Genomic DNA, 23,519 nt, shown 5'->3' with positions numbered 1-23,519 from the left:
GTTTTGTGTTACGGTACATAATGTGGCTGATTGTAGCTATGTCATTTTTCACAGACTGTGAAACCCTGGCAACCCTGGAACGCATCGCTTCACGATGGGATATGACGTCGCAAATGCAATCAAATGTTGTGTGTGTTTGACAGCATTCAGGCGGCAAAATGGGCTTTTTTGAACGACTGTAGTGCCGAAACGACGCACCAACAAGAAAAATGTTACTGAGAAAAGTTATTTGTTTTGATGTCCTTTATACGTTTCCGTGGTCCGTGGGCGCCATTAAAATGACACCCTGTATATACTTTCAGAAATGTAGTTTTATGCAAAGTCAATGAAGAATGCAAACATTCACATACTTTTACATTGCCATGTACAGCAAGTTAAGTTATGCATGGTGTACATTTCGTGTAATGTTTTCTTTCGTTCAGGGGAATTTGTTATAGCTAACACCAGTTCATTTCCACCTTTATTTAGAATATATTTCAATATAATTTATTTTGCACGATTCAAAAGCACTACCCTTACCTAGAACCATAGTTTTTATTTATATAGCTGTTGAATCACAATCGGCATACATTTCAATCTAACTTAAAGAAATCACAATATAACTTTTAATACATCAACATTTTTAATATGTTAATGTAAATACCCAACTATATTCATTTCATAAACATATATTTATACTTTAGATATTGCTTTATTTATTGTTCCTGGGATTTTGTACAAAGCTCAAACCAGAACAAACGTTTTGCAAGGTGGTTTCGGAAAAATGCACTTGAGCAAAGTATATTGTTCATTTGCTATGTCACAACCAATCAAAATGTAGCATTTCTCGTGTCAAGGTATGAGAATAGCAACAAATTAAAGCAAAACGCCTCTAGCATGTCACTAGTTAACAGGCCTATAAAATCGCTTGAGCAAACAATGAACATTGAAAGTTTGACAGCCTGCTAAATTTTTAGTGAAGCATTAACGATCAGCTCCTTAAAAACATATTAACGAAGCTTGGACGAACTGGCCACAAGATTCATAATTCAATCTAGTATTTCTGCTTGACTGTGTATTATGTTAACACTTTATAGTTTCTATGTTCCTGGAATGTGCAAAATTGGAAACCTTTCACCACAGCATTTTTCATGGTGTCTCAAAGTTAGTCACTTTCAGCTGGCACTGAACTGCAATATTTCAAAGTATCTAAATTCTAGAACTTGAAAATTTTCTGGGCAGTCAACTAAGAAGTTGCGAAATGTATGTTCATTCTATGTGTTCACACCTATAGTTTTTTTTCACTCTTGTACTGTATTTTTAACAATGTGATTTCAATCTGTTATGACGTGGCCAAATTTTGGGCATTGTTATTATGTTTAAAGGAGAGAAAGTTATTCCCATGTACGAGTGAAATGTTCCCATCAAGACAAGTAAAGAAGCAGTTTGTATAAACTAAATTCAGAAGACGTAGTGAGTACTAAAATGATTTCCGCGAAACTTACTTGTAAATGTTCTATTAATTTCGGTGGCCTCTGCCACTATCCACTTGGGAAACTCAATGCTTCACCTAAGTGGATGGTGGCACGCCACCAAAATTAATAGAACATTTACAAGTAAGTTTCAAGGAAATAATTTTAGTACTCACTTACGTCTTGAAATTATCAACTACGTATTTTATTCCTCCCTAAAATGAATAAATTCAGAAGTTACAAATGATAAGCATTTGTACCTGACATTCTTTTGTTGCAAATAATTATGTTCTGCATTATTGTAACAGGAGTAGGTAGTAAAACATTCTAAAAGTCTGTAACAATGACTTTGAAAACTTAGCATCTATACTGTGTAGCAAGAAAACTTTCATTCAAATAAAATGACAGTGGAATGTATGTCTTACCTATTCTCTTGTTTCATTTAATTTCGATGAACACTTTGTTCTTTAACATATTTTTATACTTACAAAATCTACACCAAAGAAAAGCACACATATACATGCCATAAACACAAACACACACAAACATCTTTCTGCAGTTGGTGTTGGTCACCCTGGAGAAAGACCACCATAATGCTCAAAACTCAGTCTGAGCACCGGTGTTCTTTGCGAGTGTCCCACCATCAATTCCAACATATATTCACTCAACCTCATCATCGCAATTATCCAAAAGTGGCAGAAAAGCGATGCTAAATAGGAAAATGATCAAATCAATCTTAAGAAGGATGAACTACCAAAAACATGTTGCAATCAAGTACATACTTGCACTTATCCTAAGTGAGACTTCCGAGTAGAGACATTGCAACCGGCCCTCAATCAGATCACAGATATTCCATCCAACGCTCTAAGCTATGCAGCAAGGATTCACATATCATTGCCAGTGATATATTAAATTCCTTACAAGCAAAGGTGAAAAAAAGAACAGGATCTTTGTGCACCAAGCCGTGAGGCACATATAAGGGGTTGTGGGTGTATGGCTCCACCTCCGCCACTTTCGAGGTGATGTGATCAGCACCATGCTCTGGTTGCCTTTACCTCCCCAAGGTTGCCGGCACAACCTTGGGTCTCTAACGTGGCACTCTCACCCCCTACCGACTAGACCACAATGGCTCCAAATTCCTTACATGAAGAGCATATAAGCACATTAAGCCTAGGTAGATGCAATGGAGTTTGAAAATTCCAAACATTGCAAAAAGGTGTTTATACTGAAAGGAAACATAAGCCTTAAAAAATAATTATTTGCATGTAGAATGAGGCTAGTCTATGCGTATTAGTGACCAAACAAATAAAAACATGAAAGTGCATTCTGAAACTACATATGAAGAAATGTAAATTACGAATTTCTGTGCATTGTTGCAGAAAAACTTTTCATTTATGGAAAAATTCAATTGAAATCTGACAGAAAATATTCAATCATCATATTTAAACTTATTTTCAGCATTACTCAGGGTCATCATATGCTGTGCATGAACCATGTGATGTTCTCACTCCAGAACCCACTGATATATGCAGAGGAGGCTTAAGGGGCCACAGTCCCCCTCAATTTTCAGAAAGAAAAAAAAAAGTAGTAAAGGAAGGAAACCCAAAGTGAATAAGTTCAAACCCCCTTAAAATGACCCACGATAACATTTATGTCTTTAAATAAATTTTCAAACGGAGGTTGATAATTGATCAAAGCAAAGATTTAATCTAACTAGAGTAGTAAACATCTAGTATTGGTACAATTTGTGCCTTTCAGTAACAGTTTTCTTCTTAATATTAAAAGGAGAAGGCATCATTGTTTTCAATACAATAGCAGCTTTGAAGCTTAAAAGAACGTAAACAGCAACTATCTAGTCAATGGTAGATATTGAATTATAAACACAATTACTGATACCGTATCATTCTAAAGAATGATGGGATCAGAACCAGTCACTTCGCAATTAATTGCTGGGTGATGTAAGTTATTCATCATTCATCCTCTGATGAGAGCACTCGTCATTGGCATGACGAGTTAACGCTTGGCAACACGAAAGGTACAAATAAGATTTAGGAATTAATCAACTAGAAAAGACAATGGTCACTCGTTGGGTTTTCTGAATCTTTGAACCTGAATCATGGCTGGGTGTTAGGATAGTTACCTGTCTATCTGATGTATGAAGATATTTACGATGAATAGAAAAATACTAAGTCCTCTGTTGGCTTCTCTATCGGTTGACCAGAGCGTCGTCCCACTTCTGCTCCACTGCTCTCCTAACCTTCACTCCCTCCTCAATTCCAAACAAAAGTCAGTCACCTCTCAGCTTCTCTCACCTCTAAATCCCTAGGCCATAGAGCTCTTCCTCCATGCCGAATCATGTTTTTAATTGCCACTATGCAAACCACTGACTCCATAGGCAGAAGAAACTACCAGTTTCCTGAATAGCTCAGGAGGTTTGCATAGCACAACACTGTGCATTGTTAACATGCCTCAGAGGCTGAGACAACTGAGAAAAACAAGTGAATGCCCTGGTCAACGTGAAGCATTCAGAGAGGCTTTTATAAAATAAACATATAATCTTAGGGATTCATACGATACATATCATTACTGACAATTATTGTATAATGAGTAGGTTTAGTACTTTATAAACTTTACTCACAATCCCATACATCAACTACTACATTAAATCCCAACCAATGTTTTAAGAAAAAACAACATCAGCTACCTTATCCTTCATCCTGGAAAGATTTCTAATAAACATTGATACATGTTTTAGTGGAAAAATATACTGCTGCAAAATGTAGCCAATGTAGTGCTTCTGAAATGTCTTTCTGTTTTTAAGGCCACTTTATGCACAGAAAGGGTAATTTAATTAGATCCGAATCAACCTTCAAGGCACTGGCCAGGGAAGTAGTGCTGTTCAAGTTTGGGGAGGGGGCCGAAAGTACCAAAATGCACTGTCAATTGAACGACCACCACCGCAAATGGACTCAAGGTGGGATATATGGATCGCCTGCCCATGAGGGGTACCCGGATTCAAAGACAGAAACAAGGCATATGCCAAGAACACTGAGAAACCGCTTAATTCAAGTGAGATCTGTTAACAATTGCAAATCTTTACCCACTGAGTGGAGACCTGAAGCTAATTACTATCGTACTCTCCTGAAAGCCATTCACTAACTGGAAACTAGCAATAAAGCGAAATGACACCCAGTGGGAAAGGTAAATGTATACTTATTTGTGCTATATCAAGAACAGAGAAAAGAGCTAAGCACAATTCTTTGATCATTCATATTCTCAATTTTGTCATGATAGAGCAACATAAACATGAATTATATTCTTGCAAAGGGAAAGTCATGATGTTGTCTCGGACAACAATAATACAAAAACATAATGAAACACTAGAAATTTTTATATTTAGTACATATAGCATACCTAGAAATACAAATTGGTAACATATTTGTGTTTCTAAGTAGCTCGGATAGTAAAAATTTTAATTGAAGTGCAATTTTAGAAAGTTTTTTGCTCACTCTTTGTCCTTCCTCTACCTCACGAAGCTAGAAACAGTACAACCGAAACAGTACAACCAGAGAGTGCAGCAAGAGCATTCTTACATGAACTACGATAGCGTGAAGACACACATGGGTGAAAATTGGGCATTAACAACATTCACAAAACTCGAGTGAGAAGACACTCGAAATGGAGACCCACTAACTGGATTGTCAAGGAACCGAGTCAGGAACTATTGTCGATTACTGTGCTATTTACACATTTTGCAAATGAACTCTTATGTTGTGTTACAAATACTAGACGTGAATTATCGTATCTTGTCTTTTTTGAGGGGAATAAGGTAGTACAAACTGCGAACAGACTTGATCGTTCCCAGGGACCTTTTCATGTTAGACAGTTAGTCAGGTAGTCAGGTCGTAGTAAAAGTGGCATTAGTTACTACGCAATTATTGGGAATATGTCCACGAAGAAGAATGCATTATGAGAAGCGTACATGTGGTTTTTGAGAGTTTGACGAGGTATTAAGGTTCTGTGCACATTTGACGTGATTTCACCAGACCAATTGGACACTCGACGAGGAGACCAGTTGCTGTGGAATCAAGTACCGTATTTACGCGTGTATAATACGCACCCTCGTTTATGATGGGGAAAAGCAACAAAAAAATATATCTCTTATATAATGCACAGTACAATTCAGGTCCCAGAAATGGCTTTCTTAGTGTCGGACTAACATTTACGCATTTCATTTCAAATTCATTAGTAGATCATAAGAAACAAGATTTTCCTTGCTTTCATAGCTGCTGCATTTACCATGCGACTTTGAACTTCCAGATGTTAGTCTTTTCATAGGAGAGGAGAGACCAAAGTTATCAACCGACCATTCAAGGTCGCAGTGCGTGATGCTTACAATAGATGGATGACATCAACACAGCATGAACGCTCAGCAAGCGGGAGGGTGAAACATGCGTCACTGCCGATTGTTTGTGAATGGGGTTAGTGAGGCATGGTAGTCAGGTTGTAGTAAAAGTGGCATTAGTTACTACGCAATTCTTTCCATCTCTCTGGAAATGGTGATCAAAAGTTTTAAGGTAACGGGAATATCGAACAAGATGGATGGAAGTGAGGACATTGCAGACAGCTTGTATTAGTAACTGGGAGTGAATGACAAAATTAAGTGTAAACATTATTTACGTGAGTCAAGCTGCAATAGTGCAGTAAATATACAGTAGTTATTTTATTTGTTAAGTGTTGACGTAATTATTTTACCTTCATATTTGTTACAGTCAACTCTCGATACAACGACCTTTCACAGTCCCCGGGAAAAAGGTAGTTATTTTGAAGGGGTCGTTATTGCAATTTGCACCAATAACGATTATCGGGAGATAATGTTGGATTTAATACGGGTCTACTAGAGCATTGTCTGTTACAAGATAAACTGGTAACATAAGATCTCTTGGAAAATCATACCTTTCTAGGCACGCTCGCGTGCACGCATGCACGCACACAAAGTGGGGCTGTAAATTTTGTTTTGGTTCGGCTGTGTATAAGACATCGTAAAAATGTTGTTTTCCTTCCTTCGACCAACTTCTAATTCACACCCTTCCCATTCCAGGGAGCAGTCCATACTCTTCCTCAACTTGAATTGTAAGCCAGCTTGAAAAAGGAAACACGCAACTTGCCATCAGTTTGCACCCAATGCGTATTCTAAGACACATTGAACAGTGTTGCACTCGATAATCACTTTGGTTTGGAATTGGATTTCACTAAAGTGAAACTGTATATTTAGTCCCGATTAGCCCAAAAGCATAAAAGGAACACAAAACAAGCTTTATGAAATCTGTGCATTTTCAGATATCAAAATGGGAGATCGTTATTTACTCTCACGTTAATCGACGATAATCGGTGTCAGCTTATACCAGTGTTCCGCAACCGGTGTGCCGTGGCACACTAGTGCGCCGTCACAAGGTGAAAGTTGTGACGTGAACTTTTACCTACTATTGTAATATTGTAAGAAATTAATTGTCGCTTTTAAGTAAGAAAGTGCTTGTTTATTCTTGCTGATAACTGTTATATTTTCATAGAAATTAAATGTAATTTATTTACTCAATATTGCTCATCTTATATGTATTCTCGCCTGTAATATTGGACCGGATTGATGGGTTACAGGTGGCAAGCTTTGTGTTCACCGCAAAGAAAGCCACGTAAGACTTTTAGCAAGCATTTTAGCGGCCCGCACCAATCATACAATAGAGCTATTCAAGCGAGTTCTTTGTTTGTAACACTGCATCTTTTGTGCCTGTTTGTCGGCGCTTCTTAAACTTTATTGATCTTTTCCTTCGCCGAAGGACCCACGCATTGTCAGAAAACAATTACAGTATTTCAGATCAGTTATATCACAGCTGTGCTCTGCAGTAGTGCGAATATTGGATTGCTACACTAGTCTTACTATTTTCTTCTTTCGAAGAAGGGGAAGGGGGGCACTTTTTACTTGTCCTATGGTTTTTATTCATTTTCAAGAATGCATCCAGAACTGGTTGAGCATTTTTGAAGTCAAAGGAAAGGAAGAGCGATCCACTTCCACCCTTGCCTGTAATCAGCCTCTGTGCACACACGAGCAACAAAACAATCGGCATCCCCTCGCCCCTAAACGTTTGATGCGAAGAAAAGAAGGAGAAGTCACTCGGCCAACAGAGCACTTTTGGCAAATATTAGAACATCGGCACAGTTATGAAAACGTATAAAGTGGTAAACGGGAGTTATGATGCACGCAAGATCGAAGTGAACTTTTGTAGAAACCTGGATGAAAATGCATTAAGAGGTTTGACGATCTTTAGTTGGCCTATGTGGCTTTGATTATCTCTAACATTTTCACTTCTTTATGAAGTGTTACAGGAAACAAAGAACACATTTTGAATTAAAGCAGTTACCGGAAGTTGTCCGCTACAAGGTCGATTTGAAGTAACATCCAAGCATATTCGACCTCTTCTCGTGTATTCAAGAGCAAACAAAATCACAATGGCAAAACAAGCCTGGCATTTTGGGTAGCAGCGGTCGGCTGTGGTGCGCTTGGGGGAGGGAAGTGCTATTGAATATCACTGAAGCATGGTCTGGTGTTTATTTTTAGATCAGACCCACTTGCGAGCGGTAGAATGCTTGTGAAGGGAATGAGTACGAATAAAATGAGTTATTTCTCCCGCGAAAAATACTGCTTGATACGCATCCCGTTTCACGGGAGGCGCGTGCTTGAATGCTGCCAGAAAAGTTCTGCTTTTCTCGATGTCACAGAACTTTGCAATACTTAGTGAAAACTCATAGAAAACAGCCACTTCGCTTTTCAGAGTTACTTTTTAAAATTATTATTGCTAAAGAAAGACAATCTGTAGGTATATACATGTTATACGCAGTGACATAGTGACAAAAAATGTGTGATTTCATTTTGGCTGTCCAAATTATTGCGTGCATAATATGCACCACAGTTTAGGGGGGCAAAAATTTTGGAAAAAAATGCACATTATACACGTGTAAGTATGGTAATTCTTCGAGTCAACATCTGTAACCATAAGGGAAGAGGTTACGAGGATTGATGACCAGTTTTGGTGTTCTAATTAGATGAGGCCTGTTCTTCCAAGTCACCAAGCTAAAAGGATGGTGTCAGTGGTGGTGTCGAGAATGGTAGAGGCCTAAGCCTAGGTTGGAACAAAGGACCACATTCAATGTAACCTGTGCAGTTCACTAAAAGAGGACCAAGGTGGGGTTCTGTCGAAGATTAAAGTGAAAATGAAATGTTAAGATTCTGTTAAGTTTTAGGGTGCCCAAGAAGTTAATTCCTCTCGTCCTTCCAAAAAAAAAAAAAAAAACGATAGCCGTGAATGTACCACAATGTTGTACAGGGTGTTTCAGAGCATCAGATACCAATATAAGTAATAATCTATTGGTCAAATTAGTGTTAGGTTTCAAGTTGTAAGCTTTAAATTCACGAATGATGCTACTGTACTAAATTCGATTGAAATGTTGATTCTGAGGATTAACAGTTGTTGTGAATAGTAAAATAAATTAATGACCAGAATTGGTCGCCCTGTAAATTATAAATGTTGAAGGTGGATTTTGAATTAGTAAAGCTGGTCGTTCACTTGAATGAGTTTAATGAATGTATTATTGTTGTTATCAATAGCCAAAACTACATTGCACAGGCTATTGAAATCAAAGAAGACAAACAATTAAATTGAAATTGTACCATTTGTTATCCTTCATAAATACTTCTTGTAGTAATAGATTAAAGCATCTATTGATCTTTACAGGGTTTTGAGGATGAGTGTTTGTTTGCTAAAATGCAGTTGTTTAACGGCGACGCAACTTGGTGTGAGATAGTAAAACGTTGTCGCAAGATTGTACGTGGCTACAACATATCTTTGGAGAGCACGCGTTAATAATGTTTATTGTGAATACTCTCTATTATTTACGCCCACTTAAGAATTGCCTTGAATTAATATTATTTGCGTTGATCACAGGATCTCGTAAAGAGACTGAAGGGATACGTAAAAAATGTGTCAAACACATCAACACTGTATACCACTTTTGTGATTAGTGGCATATTTATTTAGATTCATTCCCTTTGGGTCACCTTCCACTTAGCCATATTTTTATTGCCCACCATCCACATTAGTGCTGCATGGGACCTCTATCGCTCACTCAAACTCTTTGAGTCTTCCATGCTCCAGCGTACCACACTAGTAGCAGAATGATTGGCAACGTCCTGTATTTCAGAGACTAATAAGCTGCACTGTGAACCTAAATCCCCTACAAGGAAGAAAACTACTTCGTGTAATTACAACTCTAAATAATAATTCCGAATATTATAGTGTAAGACTCAAATACAATATGTATGAAAGTATGCAATAATTACAGACTGAAACGTAAAATGGATACATATGATGACATACCTGTGTAAGGAATTACAAATATTGTATCACATTCAACAAGTATGTGTACATCATTGTTCACTTACCGAAAAGGACAATCATATTCTGCGAAATAATAAATTGCAGTTATAACATTCAATCGAACATCATTTTAACGTCCCAGATTCAATACCAGTGGAGCACATACTGGTTCGGATCCCACTTTAAACTGTAAGTCCAGTTCCGATTAGCCTTAATGTGTATAAAGTGGACTTAAAACACCAATTCAATCACTCAATCAATCAATCATTTTAATGTGACAATAATTGTAGAAACATAAAATGTCAGCCTAGGCAGTTTCTGCCCATAATCATATATTTCATTTTCACATTATCTCGGTAAGATATACAAACTGTATTTTAACATGTCCGGTGACACTAAAAAATTTATTGTAAAGAAACTATTAGTACACCCTGTATACTTTATGTATACCCTGTATAATATTATGTGTATTATTAGGATAAGTTTTAATGTGTGTTATATAAAATACATACCTCAGACATGGAGTTTCAAAATCATCTTCACTTTTCAAACCAGAAAGCTCGATAGGTTTATCTGCAATGAAAATTTCTTCACTCTTAATAGTATGAGCCTTTTCTACATATTCTCTGTTATTTTCATTCTCCATTACATCTTGCTGAGATTTAACAGAGTGTCGTAAGGATGTCTCAGATGTTAGTTGATGTACTATCTTGCAAGATGTTCCAAATTCTTGTGCTTCGAAGTTGAGTTCAAAATCAGGCTCCTTGAAATGGAGAATTAATACACTTTTTTCTCTATCACATGTCAAGTTCAAGTTGTCTTTTAAAGGATCTTCCACAGCCAAATCAAATTCCTCATTATTGAACGACGATTCAATCATGCTCTCGTCTTCTGCACTTCCTGCAGAAATTTCTTTAGCTGTAGTTGACAGTTTGTTGATTGTTTTCACATTTCTGTTTTCTAGCAGCACACAATGTTCACTAGATGCCCCATGTTCAGACTTCAAACTGAAATCTGGTAGTTCATTACTAAAAATAAAAAGACATATTTATATAGAGATGGGCAAGATGACATGAATTCTTTTACCAAGTGCAATATTATACTTAGTATAAATATAATAATTATTACTTGTAAAAGTAACCCATAGAAAGAAGCAAATCATATTGGTTTAACCTTTAGTGGATGGAGTCTCTCGTGAATGCACAGCCTCTGAGGATGGAAACTCTTCAAGTGCACCCTTTTCAAACTTTTGATGCAAAGTAAAATAAAAAGTAGCTTGAGAACTAATTGAGGGGTCTAGTGAGAGAGGGAGCTATGCCACTTTGACAAGAAATGGAAATAAATTGAGTTTTCTAAAGCATTACATTGAGTCATAATTTGTATAACAAAGGGTAATTTTTTTTCTGAACATATTGTTAGGTAAATTATTCAAAAGGAAAAATATGAATTTCAATATAAATACCATTTATTATGAACATGTATGGTATATTGTTGTAGTATACCCATGTGGAAAAATCAATCTAGCACATCAAATACTTTGAACAAGGCTTAAATACTTTTGCATGAGTGTAAATCATGTTCACAGGGTTACATATGATCGATCTACATAAAGACAACTTCATATGTCTTCTGGAGGATCTTCACTGTCCATTGTTTCTGTGGATTGTAGTTTTTGGTAAACACCACGAGAAACTGGAGGAATATAAGGCATTATTGCCATGAGATCTTTTAACTTCAGGTCTGATATGGGTCGTCCATGTGGATAGAGTAGTGGTATTTCTTCAAGAAGTATAGTCACATAAGGATGATCAGCCACAGGATCTCTTCTATTTTTGGAGCGACGACCTGGCATCTTCTTGAAGTTCTAATGAATGCCACTGTTCCATGTCAGAATAGGTGTCTTTGAAGAAGAGCATGCCTGGTTGTGTTGCATCAAATTTCACAGCAGTTACATTTTTTGATATTAAATCTAGCACAACCTCTGCCACTCCTATTGCAGACACCATCAGTAAGTGGCATAGCTCCTTCTCTCACTCAAAATGCTGATGAGGACGTATTCAAGAACTCAGAAAATCTGCTGCAGAACAAGCAGGAGCTATGCCACATGGTTGTAGTTCACATGATAGATGACAGATGGCAGGAGAATACTGAAAATGGCAAAAATTCAAATTTTCAAGATTTGTGGCATAGCTCCCTCTCTCACTAGACCCCTCAATTGTTGTAGGGAAATTAGCTTTCTTTTAAATGACAAGGCTTTTAGTGGAAGTGACATTTGTACAATGTACCTCCAAATAATAAAAGTTAAATAATGAAAGTTAAAGAAAAAAAGTAGAAAATAGAAATTTTACCCCCTGTGCCTACCACAATGCACCAAAGTGAATGAGAAATGTATTATGTAGCAGTGGTACATTCCTACAAACATGTAAAGTTGCATTGAGAAAAGTCTAATATTTCTTGGGGGAAAAAATAACAACAAAGGACAATATTTTGAATAGCCTTAATAGCTACCCAACATGTGTATTTATTTTCATGCAAACTTTACAATTGTTCCTTCAAATAAAATTTTTACAGCACATGAGGCACTATTATCGGGATGACCCTTGCGGCAGACAATTCTCAATCAGTATCCTGCTTTGCACAGTTCATACAAGAGCACACTACACAGATTGCATCAGAAGTTATTTTCCAAATGCCATAAGGAACTTGACAAACTTCATGAGCTTCAAGAAATGTTCAACTGGAAAAATATGTCTAACAAGTTAAACTCATATGACTTATGGAACATTGAGTTATTGAGTTTTGTTTTTAAGTCCACTTTATGCACATAATGGCTAATCAGGACTGGACCTACAGTTTAAACTGAGATACAAATCACTATGGGTATCACTGAGACCTCTTGATTACATGGCAACAAAGATGCTCAACTATTGGAACGTTCCCACAGACAACCAAAGGTGCTTGCAATATATCATGATATGTTAACATGTTTCTCTCCACCGAATTGTATATTTCTATCTTTAGTAATTTCTCAGAAATGGAAAAGAACAGTTTTTAAACGCACAAAATTTCACACTCATGCTTAAGGTGATATCAAAGCATTAACCCGTAAAATGGGTGTGGCATAGTCCCTGGGACCTTCTGACTAGTACAACGCTCTTGTTTGCGGAAGCAATAGCATGCACTTCTCTCTCCTATTCAGTAGCTTCATATTTTGGAATATCACATACCCCACCGGTGCCACTTCGCTCGCTGCATTTTAGTTTTGGAGCAATAGGCACTCGTGGGTCGCAAGGACCATGCAACGCCATTTATATACGTCTTTCGGTATGGAACCTGGTGTGAGAATCAGATTTGACAATCCGTGTTTTAGATGGCAATGTCCTTGCCACACTTAAAAAAGTTAAAAGGGGAAGTGAATTATCAGATATGGATTCAGATAAAATTGATAATGAAACACTTATTTCCACTGACTACATTTTCAACCATTGAGCTTTCACCTTCATTTTGACACTTTGCAGAAATTTTTTGTGTGAGACTTCTTCTATGTGATTTTCTTATATTTGGGTAAATGCATGTTTGTTCTGTGATAATTGACCATTGAAAGCATTTCTTGTATTTTACAGTTATATGACAATTTATTTATAGAGACGTTTACAGATATGTCGCCAATTTTTGTAGCCTTAGATAAATTGAGTAATAAACATGGAAAATAACAAAAATAGTGGATAAAGGTTTATCATAATTCCATGAAGAAGGATCAAAATACAAGATATAATGTGTGGAAAAAATTAGCTATTATTTTGATTATTCTTGGAAATGGTAAACATTCTTTCTGGTGGTCTGCCCATTGGGTTAGAATCTGGCACCACGCCTGTTAAGGCGTTAAAAATGGGTCAGTGGTCAACTTTCAATTTCATGACTTCCATGGATAGACAGACATGCAAAACAACATAATTTACATCTCGTTAACATTTTATGGAAGAAAATGTTGGATCACCATATTTAAGTGTTTCCGAGATAACAAAACGTCACTTTTAAATGATTGTTGCCTCTCTCGGTCAGTGGGACTAGCTGATCAAGCTTATTTTTGTTGAATAAGTTTTTATTTGATAAGTCCATCAGTCTTCATGACTACGAGAGTTTTTTATCAGATCTTTACAGTAGACATGAATGGATATACAGAATGACAGATGCATTTGACCATCATACAAGAGTACTTTCTCACAATTTCTTAATCAGTACATTCAAGGAAAATTCTGTAGATTTTTATTTAAATGCTAGAAAGTCAAAACTAAAACTCCAGTCTACATGTTCAAAATATTTAAAGAATTTTTATTTTATATTTTTGTACACTTATCTTCACAAAAAGTGGCACACTTGTTTGAGTTGAAGTCCAGCTTCGTGGAAGGACAGCCGAATTAAGTGTTTGGAAAGCAGCAGTGTTGCTTACTATCAATCAATTTAACCATATACAGGGAATTTTGGGTCTCTCAGACTCAAAGAAAAGGGCTAACGGAAAGGTTGCAGCATAAATATTAATGAACTGGAATTTCCACGTCTACAATCAAAGTAATGTAAATGTGAAGTATTCCTGAAATTTATTTTAAAAAGAAATGCATTTTCTGACGTTCGTGACAAAGTAGTTATCACATTTCGTTAGAATGCGAGGGCCCCGTGTTCGAATTTGGCCTGAGCATGGGTGTTCTTTTTGAGTCTCTCTTCATTGTCACGAGTAGCCGAAACTGGAAGAAAAGCAACACTAAATAACAAAAAGGAAAAGAAGCATTAAGAATAAGCGAGACAGAAATAGTGCTGTTGCAATTCCTGAAAATAATGCAAAACAAATATTTCGGAAATAGTGTTATTCTAGTCCAAGAGAAGGCTTGAGGATTAAATAAACTTCTTCCCTAAACACTTTGGCAAACAGAATCACAAAGTTGGCACTGAATATGTGATGTGAAATCCTACAGGAAGAAGAGTTTATGTCACAGCCAAGGGTGCATATGAGAGAAGGTAACCCCCCCCCCCCCCCCACATCAGTCATCCAGGCTATTTAAATTAGTCAATGGTTGTCCTCTCATTTAACTTTAACAGTAAATGGAATTTTAGTAAAATAAAAATTGTCGGGCTTTACTTTCTTTACACGTGCACGTTGGTTTCGTAATGGAGCACAAAAATAGAAATGTGACTCTCGTAAAATTCTTACCGAATGAATGAATGCCTCCGTAGATTCCAGAATAATTACTCTTCATTATGAAATATATAGTTTAAAATAATATAATGTATATGCCATTGGTTAATGAGATTTGTCGTCACTTAGCAGAATCCGCAATATTGACGGGAACTAGAGAATGGTAATCATTTAGGGATGGAAAGACTAACCTTCCACAAATGCACGACTTGCCAATGTCTTCATTAATTTTCATGCACAAGCTTTACTTGTATTTTGTCAGCATTGTGTACAGCATATTTCTGATGAAGTGTATTGCTTTCAAATTAATGTAATTAGCGAGAAGCGACATCAAAAGTTTTGAGCTGAGCAGGAAAAGATGCAATCTTATGAGTAAATTACTCGAATAGCTTTGTTTCTTCACCGTTGCTTGTGGCCATGTTGGTTAAAGGCTACTGAAATTCTAGGTTCGAATCCCCGTGTCTCCAAAATATTTTTCTTACCAAATGGACGCTACATAATTTTATTTTCGTCACACCAATTGCAGCCTGAAACTTTGTTATTGTTTGCGTGCCAGTAAGAAAATATGTATTCAAGCTATTACTCGTTCAGCGAACGTTACTGTTACTCAAGACTACTTGAAATTGAGTTTTTTTAAACACCGTTAAAATTCTCAAGAAGAAAACCACTGAAATTAAATTAGTAAGTTGTGAGGAACATCAGCAGATGTAATTTCAGATGTTCCATCATTCACGTGTCACTATCCTCATTTTATACATAGATATTTACAAGTAACCCACTCGATGAATGCTCCCACCTTAAGAGTGATTTTCAGATGGGAAAGAAAAAATCCTGGTTCAAATTGTAAAGTCAAAACGTGCGCAAATTGTTGATGTTATTATCAGAAACAAACAGAATTAATCAGTATCTACGGAAACATTCATTCATTTGGTAAGAATTTTACAAGAGTCACAATTCTATTTTTGTGCTCCATTACGAAACCAACGTGCATGTGTAAAGAAAGTAAAGCCTGACAATTTTTATTTTATTAAAATTCCATTTACTGTTAAAGTTAAATGAGAGGACAACCAATGACAACCTCTAACGAATTGTGATAACTACTTCGTCATGAATGTCAAAAACACGTTTCTTTTTAAATAAATTTCAGGAATATTTGACATTCACATTACTTTGACTGCAGACATGGAAATTCCATTAAATTAATATTTACGCTGCAATCTTTCCGTTAGCCATTTTCTTTGAGTTTGAGAGACACAAAATTCGCTGCATATGGTTAAATTAATTGATAGTAAGCAACACTGTTGCTTTCCGAACACTTACTTCAGCTACTTCTGCCCACAAAGCTGGACTTCAACTCAAACGAGTGTGCCACTTTTTGTGAACAGAAGTGTACAAAAATGTTTATCTGAAACAAATTAAAAAACATTATGTAGCAAAATATGTGAAGTCTTAATGCACTAACTTACCAATCTGAATCAGTTGCCTTGACACAAGAAGTACTCTTTGATATTTTGGTGAACAATTCATTTGACAAAGCTTCAAATTTTTCTACGATTTCAATATTTGGCATCTCTTTTCCTTCATGATTCATTTTAGCTAACTGAAAATAAAAAAGCAGAAATTGGTCACATGGACATGATGTAAGAACAAAGAACTAAGTGTAACAGAAACAGCACAATACTAATATATATATATATATATATATATAGTTAGTTCAAATGGAGGTTCATAGTTACCAGTGACGTGCACTGAACAGTAGCTAGTCTAGCAGAGATAGATCAATGAATCTCACATCTCTAATTATTTTCGAATCACAATGTTCATTGTCTTGTTAAAGCTGCAGTGCAACACTTTTTTTGTTCACACACTTCTGATCCCTCAGTGCGATCCGGGGGTAAAGCTGGCCTAGCTCGCTCTCCCTCCCCCTCACCAGTTACAGGTAGAAATGGCCGCCTGAAGGAAAAGGGAGATTTCTGCCTCTACTTATCTTGCCCCATCGCCCCCTGCTGCAATGGTTGAAAGCCCGTGCTTTCAAGTTCCCCAGTCTATCTCCTACAGGACGGATAGGGGATTGGTATCCCTTGTAATTCCTCTAAAGAACTCAGGTGAAAAATTTCTGTAGTACTTATGTTGTCTGTATTTAGGTAACCTTTTACACGTTGTATGTACAATATGTATGTGTAATATGGGATGTAGTTTTATTATTTATGAAATGGGAACGTGTTATGTGCAGACAATAATGTTATGCTCTCTTTCTTTTTTTTTTTTTTTTCAAACATGGAATATATAATGATTAAATTACAAATATGTGCTCAGGCTCTCTCTCTCACTCTCGTTTTAGTAGTGTTTTATTTAAATATACTAATCTCTTGGCCTCTAACAGTCATAAATACGGATGTATTTATTTGGGCAAGAGAATGCCCCTTATTTTTCTTCGCCACATTTGGTTATTGCGAAAATGAGGATGAGTTATGATATTATGAAATTGAAGAAGGGACCTTATATGAACAATCCAGGCCAGGATTCAAACCCGTGATGAGTGTACATCTTGTTCCTATTGTTGTACTCTGCAGTGAATATTGAAATAAATTGGAATGAAAAATGAATCTCAGAACTCAAAAAGCCAAATGAATATTATTGAAGAAACTACAAAAAAGTGTGTTTTGTTACCTGTTTTGTTTCTGTGCATAAAGTGGACTTAAAACACCAAATCAACCAACCGGGGGAGAGTGGTTATCACAGCGGGATACGACACCAGGAGTTCCGGGTTTGAACCCCGACCTGGGAACAGGTGTTCTGTGTGTTTGTCTCTTCATTAATTTTATTGCATCATCTTAGCAATTAACAAAATATGACAAAAAAAGTGACGCTAAGTAACAAAAAATGAAATCAAATCATTGATTGATTGCTTGATTTGGCTTATTTTACTTCACTTTTCCACCACTTTTGGCTAATCGCGAAGATGATACGATGAAATTGATGAAGAGACACACACAAAGAATACCCACGGCCAAGCAGAGATTTGAACCCAGGATCTCTGGCTTAGTAGTCAAATCAAATCGTTTTTTATTTCCGAATGGGGGTAGGGGTTTCCATTTTTTTTTTGTACTCATTCATCAATTGCAATCTTTTCCTGTTATTGACATTTTTAGGAAATACTGGGCCCTAGAATTGCTACCCCAGGTGTCAATGTCACTGTACCTTACTGATAGTTACAAAAAAACAATGATGATGAAAATATACACTCTAATAACCTAACAAATTCTGAAGTATTGGAAACAAATTCAATCTAATAAGAGACAGTAGAATAAAACTGGCCGTATCTACTCGGCACAACAGTGGTGCACCTGTTGGGATGCTACCACAAAGGATGCATTTGCGGCTCAACTCTCCAAACTCATTTTCCCTTTGCTACTATTCCTCAACTCTGTTGTTTCAAAATTAAGGCACTGCAGAAATTGTGTGTGCATCGTGCTCCACAGTAGGGGAGGGGTGGAGCAGACTTCACCATGGTCAGAGCTGCAGGGATGAAAAGGATGGTACATGAAAGTTTCCAGCCAAAGAGTCTTGTGTTTATAGTCCCTTTATATCTGTTGGAAGACGAATTCAGCTATAGAGGCATTCCATGTGAAATTTGGCATACTGGAAGGACCACTTGAGGTAGGACAATATGCAACTTTGTACATCAATATATTTTGTATTTTCGAAATTACAGTGTTGCAAACTGTGCGATTTTGACCATTTCTTCCAACATCTTGTTAACTTTAATTACAATATTTCGACAACCAGGGCACACACACAAGTGATTCGGATAGCATCGTAAACGTCTTTACGAGCTCTTTCACACAAGATGCAGCATGTCTATGCCAGGATAAAAAAACAATTGAAGGTGATGTAAAGAAAATGTTGGTATCCATTTTCTCAAAAATGGGTCTATTGATTTTTTTTCTTTTTTTCAAAAAATTACATGCTATACATACACTATTACTCAATAAGGATACAAAATTTTAAAATGACGCCAATGGGATCCAGAGTCTTTTTAGATTTAGTTTAGGTGATGGATGATAACAAATTTTGATAGGCAAAAGTCTAACAAAAATAAAATATAACATTGTTTGAATTAATGTACGTGAATATGATGTTTCAATTCCCGTTTATTATAAAATACAGGGTGACTCAAAAGTCCAGTTTCATAGCCAACTCCGTTATTAGTGCACATAGCGAAAAATGAAAAGGGGGGAAAGTTGATGGAAGTAGGTGAGTTTCAATCTAAAGTGCTTGAATTTTCAATGTAACATGCACCGTTCAGGATGTACACTGGTACGATCATAATTGGTAACAAAAAATGCCACTTGCTTGGCCCGGAATCTTGCATGGTATTGCAATATCACACAGTAAAGGGTAACTTGAGAATTGATGAGGATAATTAAAGGCAAAGTATTTTATTATAGTTTGATTACTACAAATAATATTACTAATGCTACTGCCATTACTACTTATACCACCACCACTGCTACTACTACTATTAAGTAGTAGAGCTCTACATAAATACATTAATGAAAGCAATAGAACAATAGTACTTTCTAGTTACTTAGATGATAGATTTTAAGTGTGAAGAAAATCCACGAGAACAAACAAATATATTAAAATAAATTGAAATTACCTTACTATGTAATTCACCCAAAGAGGCAATTATGATCATTAGGCCTAATTCTTAATTTTCACAGAATTGTATAGCATTCCAATGCCATACAGTATTCCGGGTCAAGCATGTACGAGGGCTGCTGGAAAAGTTTCTGCAATCAATATGAAAAAAGATGTGAAAATCTGGGAATGGCTTTATTGTTTTTCTAAGTATTCACCCTAAAGATACACTCAAACCAATTTTGAAAGCATTTTATCCACTCTGAAGCTGATACCTCAGAAACCACTGTTCGGAATGTGTCAACAGCCGCTTCAGGTGACACAAATCGGTCACCACGCATCTTATTTTTCATGTGTGGGAACAAAAAGAAGTCATTAGGTGATAAATCAGCTGAGTACGGACAATGAGTCATTAATTCGACATTTACACTGGACAAAAATCAACAGTTTGGTGTGCTGAGTGGGAACTGGCATTGTCGTGATGAATAATAATGCGATGATTTCGGTTTGTTTTACGCAATTCATTGATGACTTCTGGCAAAAAAATTGTTGTATACCCCCAGCATTTACAGTCCTTCGATCTTCTAAAGCTATTGTTGCCACATGTGTGGTATAGCTGAAGAAACAAGCAATCATTTGCTTGGCAGCACTCCTTGAAAAAATAAATTTTGCTGGTTTTGGCTCACTTTGACACTCAAACAGTAGATTGCTGTTTAGTTTCAGGTTCGTATGGATAGATCCAAGTTTTGTACCCTGTAACGATGTAGTACACTAAATTTGACTTGCCTCGGTTCAATTTTTTTAGCATTTCTATACACCAATTAACACGAGCCTGTTCTTGAGCTTCGGTCATGTTGTGTGGGATCCAACAGCTTGAAAGTTTCCGTATGTTCAGATGACCATGCAAAATGGTATGTATTGCTTTCATGTCAATGTTCAAGGATGCCTGAATCTTGCGGTATGTTACATGCCGATCTCTCTTAATCATTTCACGCACAGCATCAACATTACTGGCAACAACATACGTGGATGGACGAGTTTCACGAAATTCATCACTGAGAAATATGAGACCACCCTGGAATTTGGAAAACCAATTGTACACAGTCCTATTGGATGGTGCTTTATCCCCAAAAGCCAAATGAAGTCGCTCGATGCATTGTTTCGGTGTTAAACTACATTTGAAATAATAAAAAATCACTGCCCGAAAGTGTTCACGAGAAATTTCCATTTCTCACACAAAACTACTACGTAATTCAAACTGCTGTGAAAAATAAACGAATAGGCTTAAACAAACAATCAAAGATAATTTAAACATAAAAAAGGTATATTCTTCCAATTTTTATAATTGCGGAACACTAGTGCCACTGTTGGTAGTATTCCAGCAACCCTCGTAGCATGTTTGGTTACCAATTAGGGTCGTACCAGTGTACATGCTGAACGGTGCATGCTACATTGAAATTTCAAGCACTTTAGATTGAAACTCGCCTGCTTCCACAAACTCTCCTTTCCTTTCATTTTTCATTATGTGCACTAATAACGGAGTTGGCTATGGAACTGGACTTTTGAGTCACCCTGAATTTTACAATAAACAGGAATTTAAACATCATATTCATGTACATTCATTCAAACAATATTGTATTTCATTTACTTTAGACTTTTAATTTTGAATATTAGGAATTTGACTATAAAAATCTGTTATCATTCATTTTAACATAAATCTAACATAACTCCGGATCCCATTGGCGTCCCATTTTTAAATTCTGTATACTTATTGAGTAATAGTATATGTATGACATGTAATATTTTTAAATAAAATAAAAGACCCGTTTTTGAGAAAATGAATACCAAAATTTTCTTTATATCACCTTCAATTATTTTCTTTAACCTGGCAATAGGCATTCTTGATCTGGTGTGAAAGAGCCCTCCAAGACATTTCCAATGCCGTATGAATCACTTCTATAGGTGCCCTGGTTGCCGAAATATTGTAATTTAAAGTTAACAAGATATTGGAAAATATGGTCAAAATCACACAGTTTGCAACACTGGAATTTCGGAAATACAAAAGATATTGATTTGCAAAGTTGCATATTTTCCTACCTCACGTGGTTCTTCCAGTATACCAAAATTCAAATGTATCAAAAAATGTAAGATTGAGGTCCATGCTGATTTGACATGGAATGACCCTATAAGCAGCAAGTTGATTGGTAAAGAAATCTTTCTGAAATTATGTCTTTGACTTTAGGCTTGACTCAAGACTGGAATGCTCGCTGCAATGCTGATCCATAGGGAACGGATTTTATAGTGCCGCACCTTTCCAAAAATATAGCTGTTTTTATGCAGATTGTTTGAGATGTATTTTTGGACATGAAATCAAGTAAAATGAACACACTTTGTTGCACCTTTCTGTGAGATTAGCACATGTATCCCCTTTTACCCTTCTTTGATGCTTCAGCATCTTCTTCCTTCCTTTTCTTTCATGTGTTGTTAAAAAACTGGGACAGAAAAATATACGATTTTCACTCTTCTTTAACAGCCACATAAAATCCTAAAGTCTCATTTTGTAAAGCAGAATGAGCTATAAAATGATACAATATAAATTATACCACGTTTACCACTGCTACAGTGTTTAATACAGAATGTTCATCTAACTGGATTAGACCTGAATAAACTCATTTTATCAGCACCTTTTTGAGAACATTTTCAGAACCTTTTTTTCCCTTTCCTTACCATAATTTTGCACCTTAAAATCTGTTCCCTACTGATCAGTCATGGAAAGTGTCATATTAGCGAGATTATAACAGCAAGGTTATGCTAGGTTTTTGAATAGTCCATAAGTTAATTGCATCGAAGAGAATGAATGATGATTAGATGACATCGATGAATGAAGACTCACAAAAGAGCTCGTACATGAGATATTTACTTGTTTCGGCCCCTACAGCAGATGAATAACTCTTCATCGAAAGTGCACAGAAACGTTGCATCACATATCACCCAAATCATTTGGGAGAGTTGTCGGAGTAGATTTGGCAGTCATATTTATTTAAGAAAGCATGTTTTGTTCTTTTTCACTGCTTTCATAACCAAATGCAACAAAATGAATTCCTTGCGAGACAATTCAAATGCTTCATCATAAAGAGAAATCATAGGAGTAGGTAGTTTGAACTTTGGATTCATACATCACTAATATATATTTTTTTTTAATTAAAACATTTTGGGTGTGTCAGCACTGAGGTTATTTTGCACCCGTCACACTATACGGGGTCCAGCTCCTTATGATAACAAAAATAAAAGTGTTTCTGAAAACTAAAATTTCCTTACCTTGGTTAAAAGCTGAGGCTAAAAAGGGTGCTCAGCACAAATAAGCACAAAACACAGGATGACACAGAATTATACTGGCCATGGGGCCAGTCGCCAGAGCCTCGTTAGTCTGCAGTCCAGGGTGTACTATGTGGAAGTGAGGTTGACTATTGGGTGCACTACGTGGAAGGAGCACCCCTTACACCCCACATCACTAATATTATCAGTCTCCTTAGCAATTCCCCTAATGTTACGAAACCAACAATAAAAAGATATTTTCCATTAACATTATCAGTGGAGAATCAATGGTTCTTTAGTACATACTTCATGGCACATCAAATATGCATGTGAAAGAGTACAGTAGTTCAATAGTAAATACTATTACAAAGGTAACATACTAGTCACATAACAACTGGCACATTTGGTACTACTTTACTATAGGTGAGATACCTATAAATCATTTCTTTCGCACTTTTTTACATTGCTAACGTACTAGTCTGCATTGCG

General features: G+C 36.4%; 1 protein-coding gene across 1 annotated transcript in view; it reads right to left on the bottom strand.

Annotated features, from left to right (window-relative positions):
* LOC145988990 (uncharacterized) overlaps positions 1 to 23,519 on the bottom strand; it is a 584,192-nt gene that overhangs the window by 61,059 nt on the left and 499,614 nt on the right. Inside the window, exon 4 of the mRNA XM_083124291.1 lies at positions 10,393 to 10,908. Within this exon, the coding sequence (XP_082980417.1) occupies positions 10,393 to 10,908 (516 nt within the window). The remainder of the gene's footprint in view (positions 1 to 10,392; positions 10,909 to 23,519) is intronic.

This window comes from Lepisma saccharinum, chromosome 6, assembly GCF_977018435.1.
Source record: "Lepisma saccharinum chromosome 6, izLepSacc3.1, whole genome shotgun sequence".
Classification (NCBI taxonomy): Eukaryota; Metazoa; Arthropoda; class Insecta; order Zygentoma; family Lepismatidae; genus Lepisma; species Lepisma saccharinum.
Note: the sequence above shows the minus strand (reverse complement) of the source record. Positions and strands in the feature narration are given on the sequence as shown.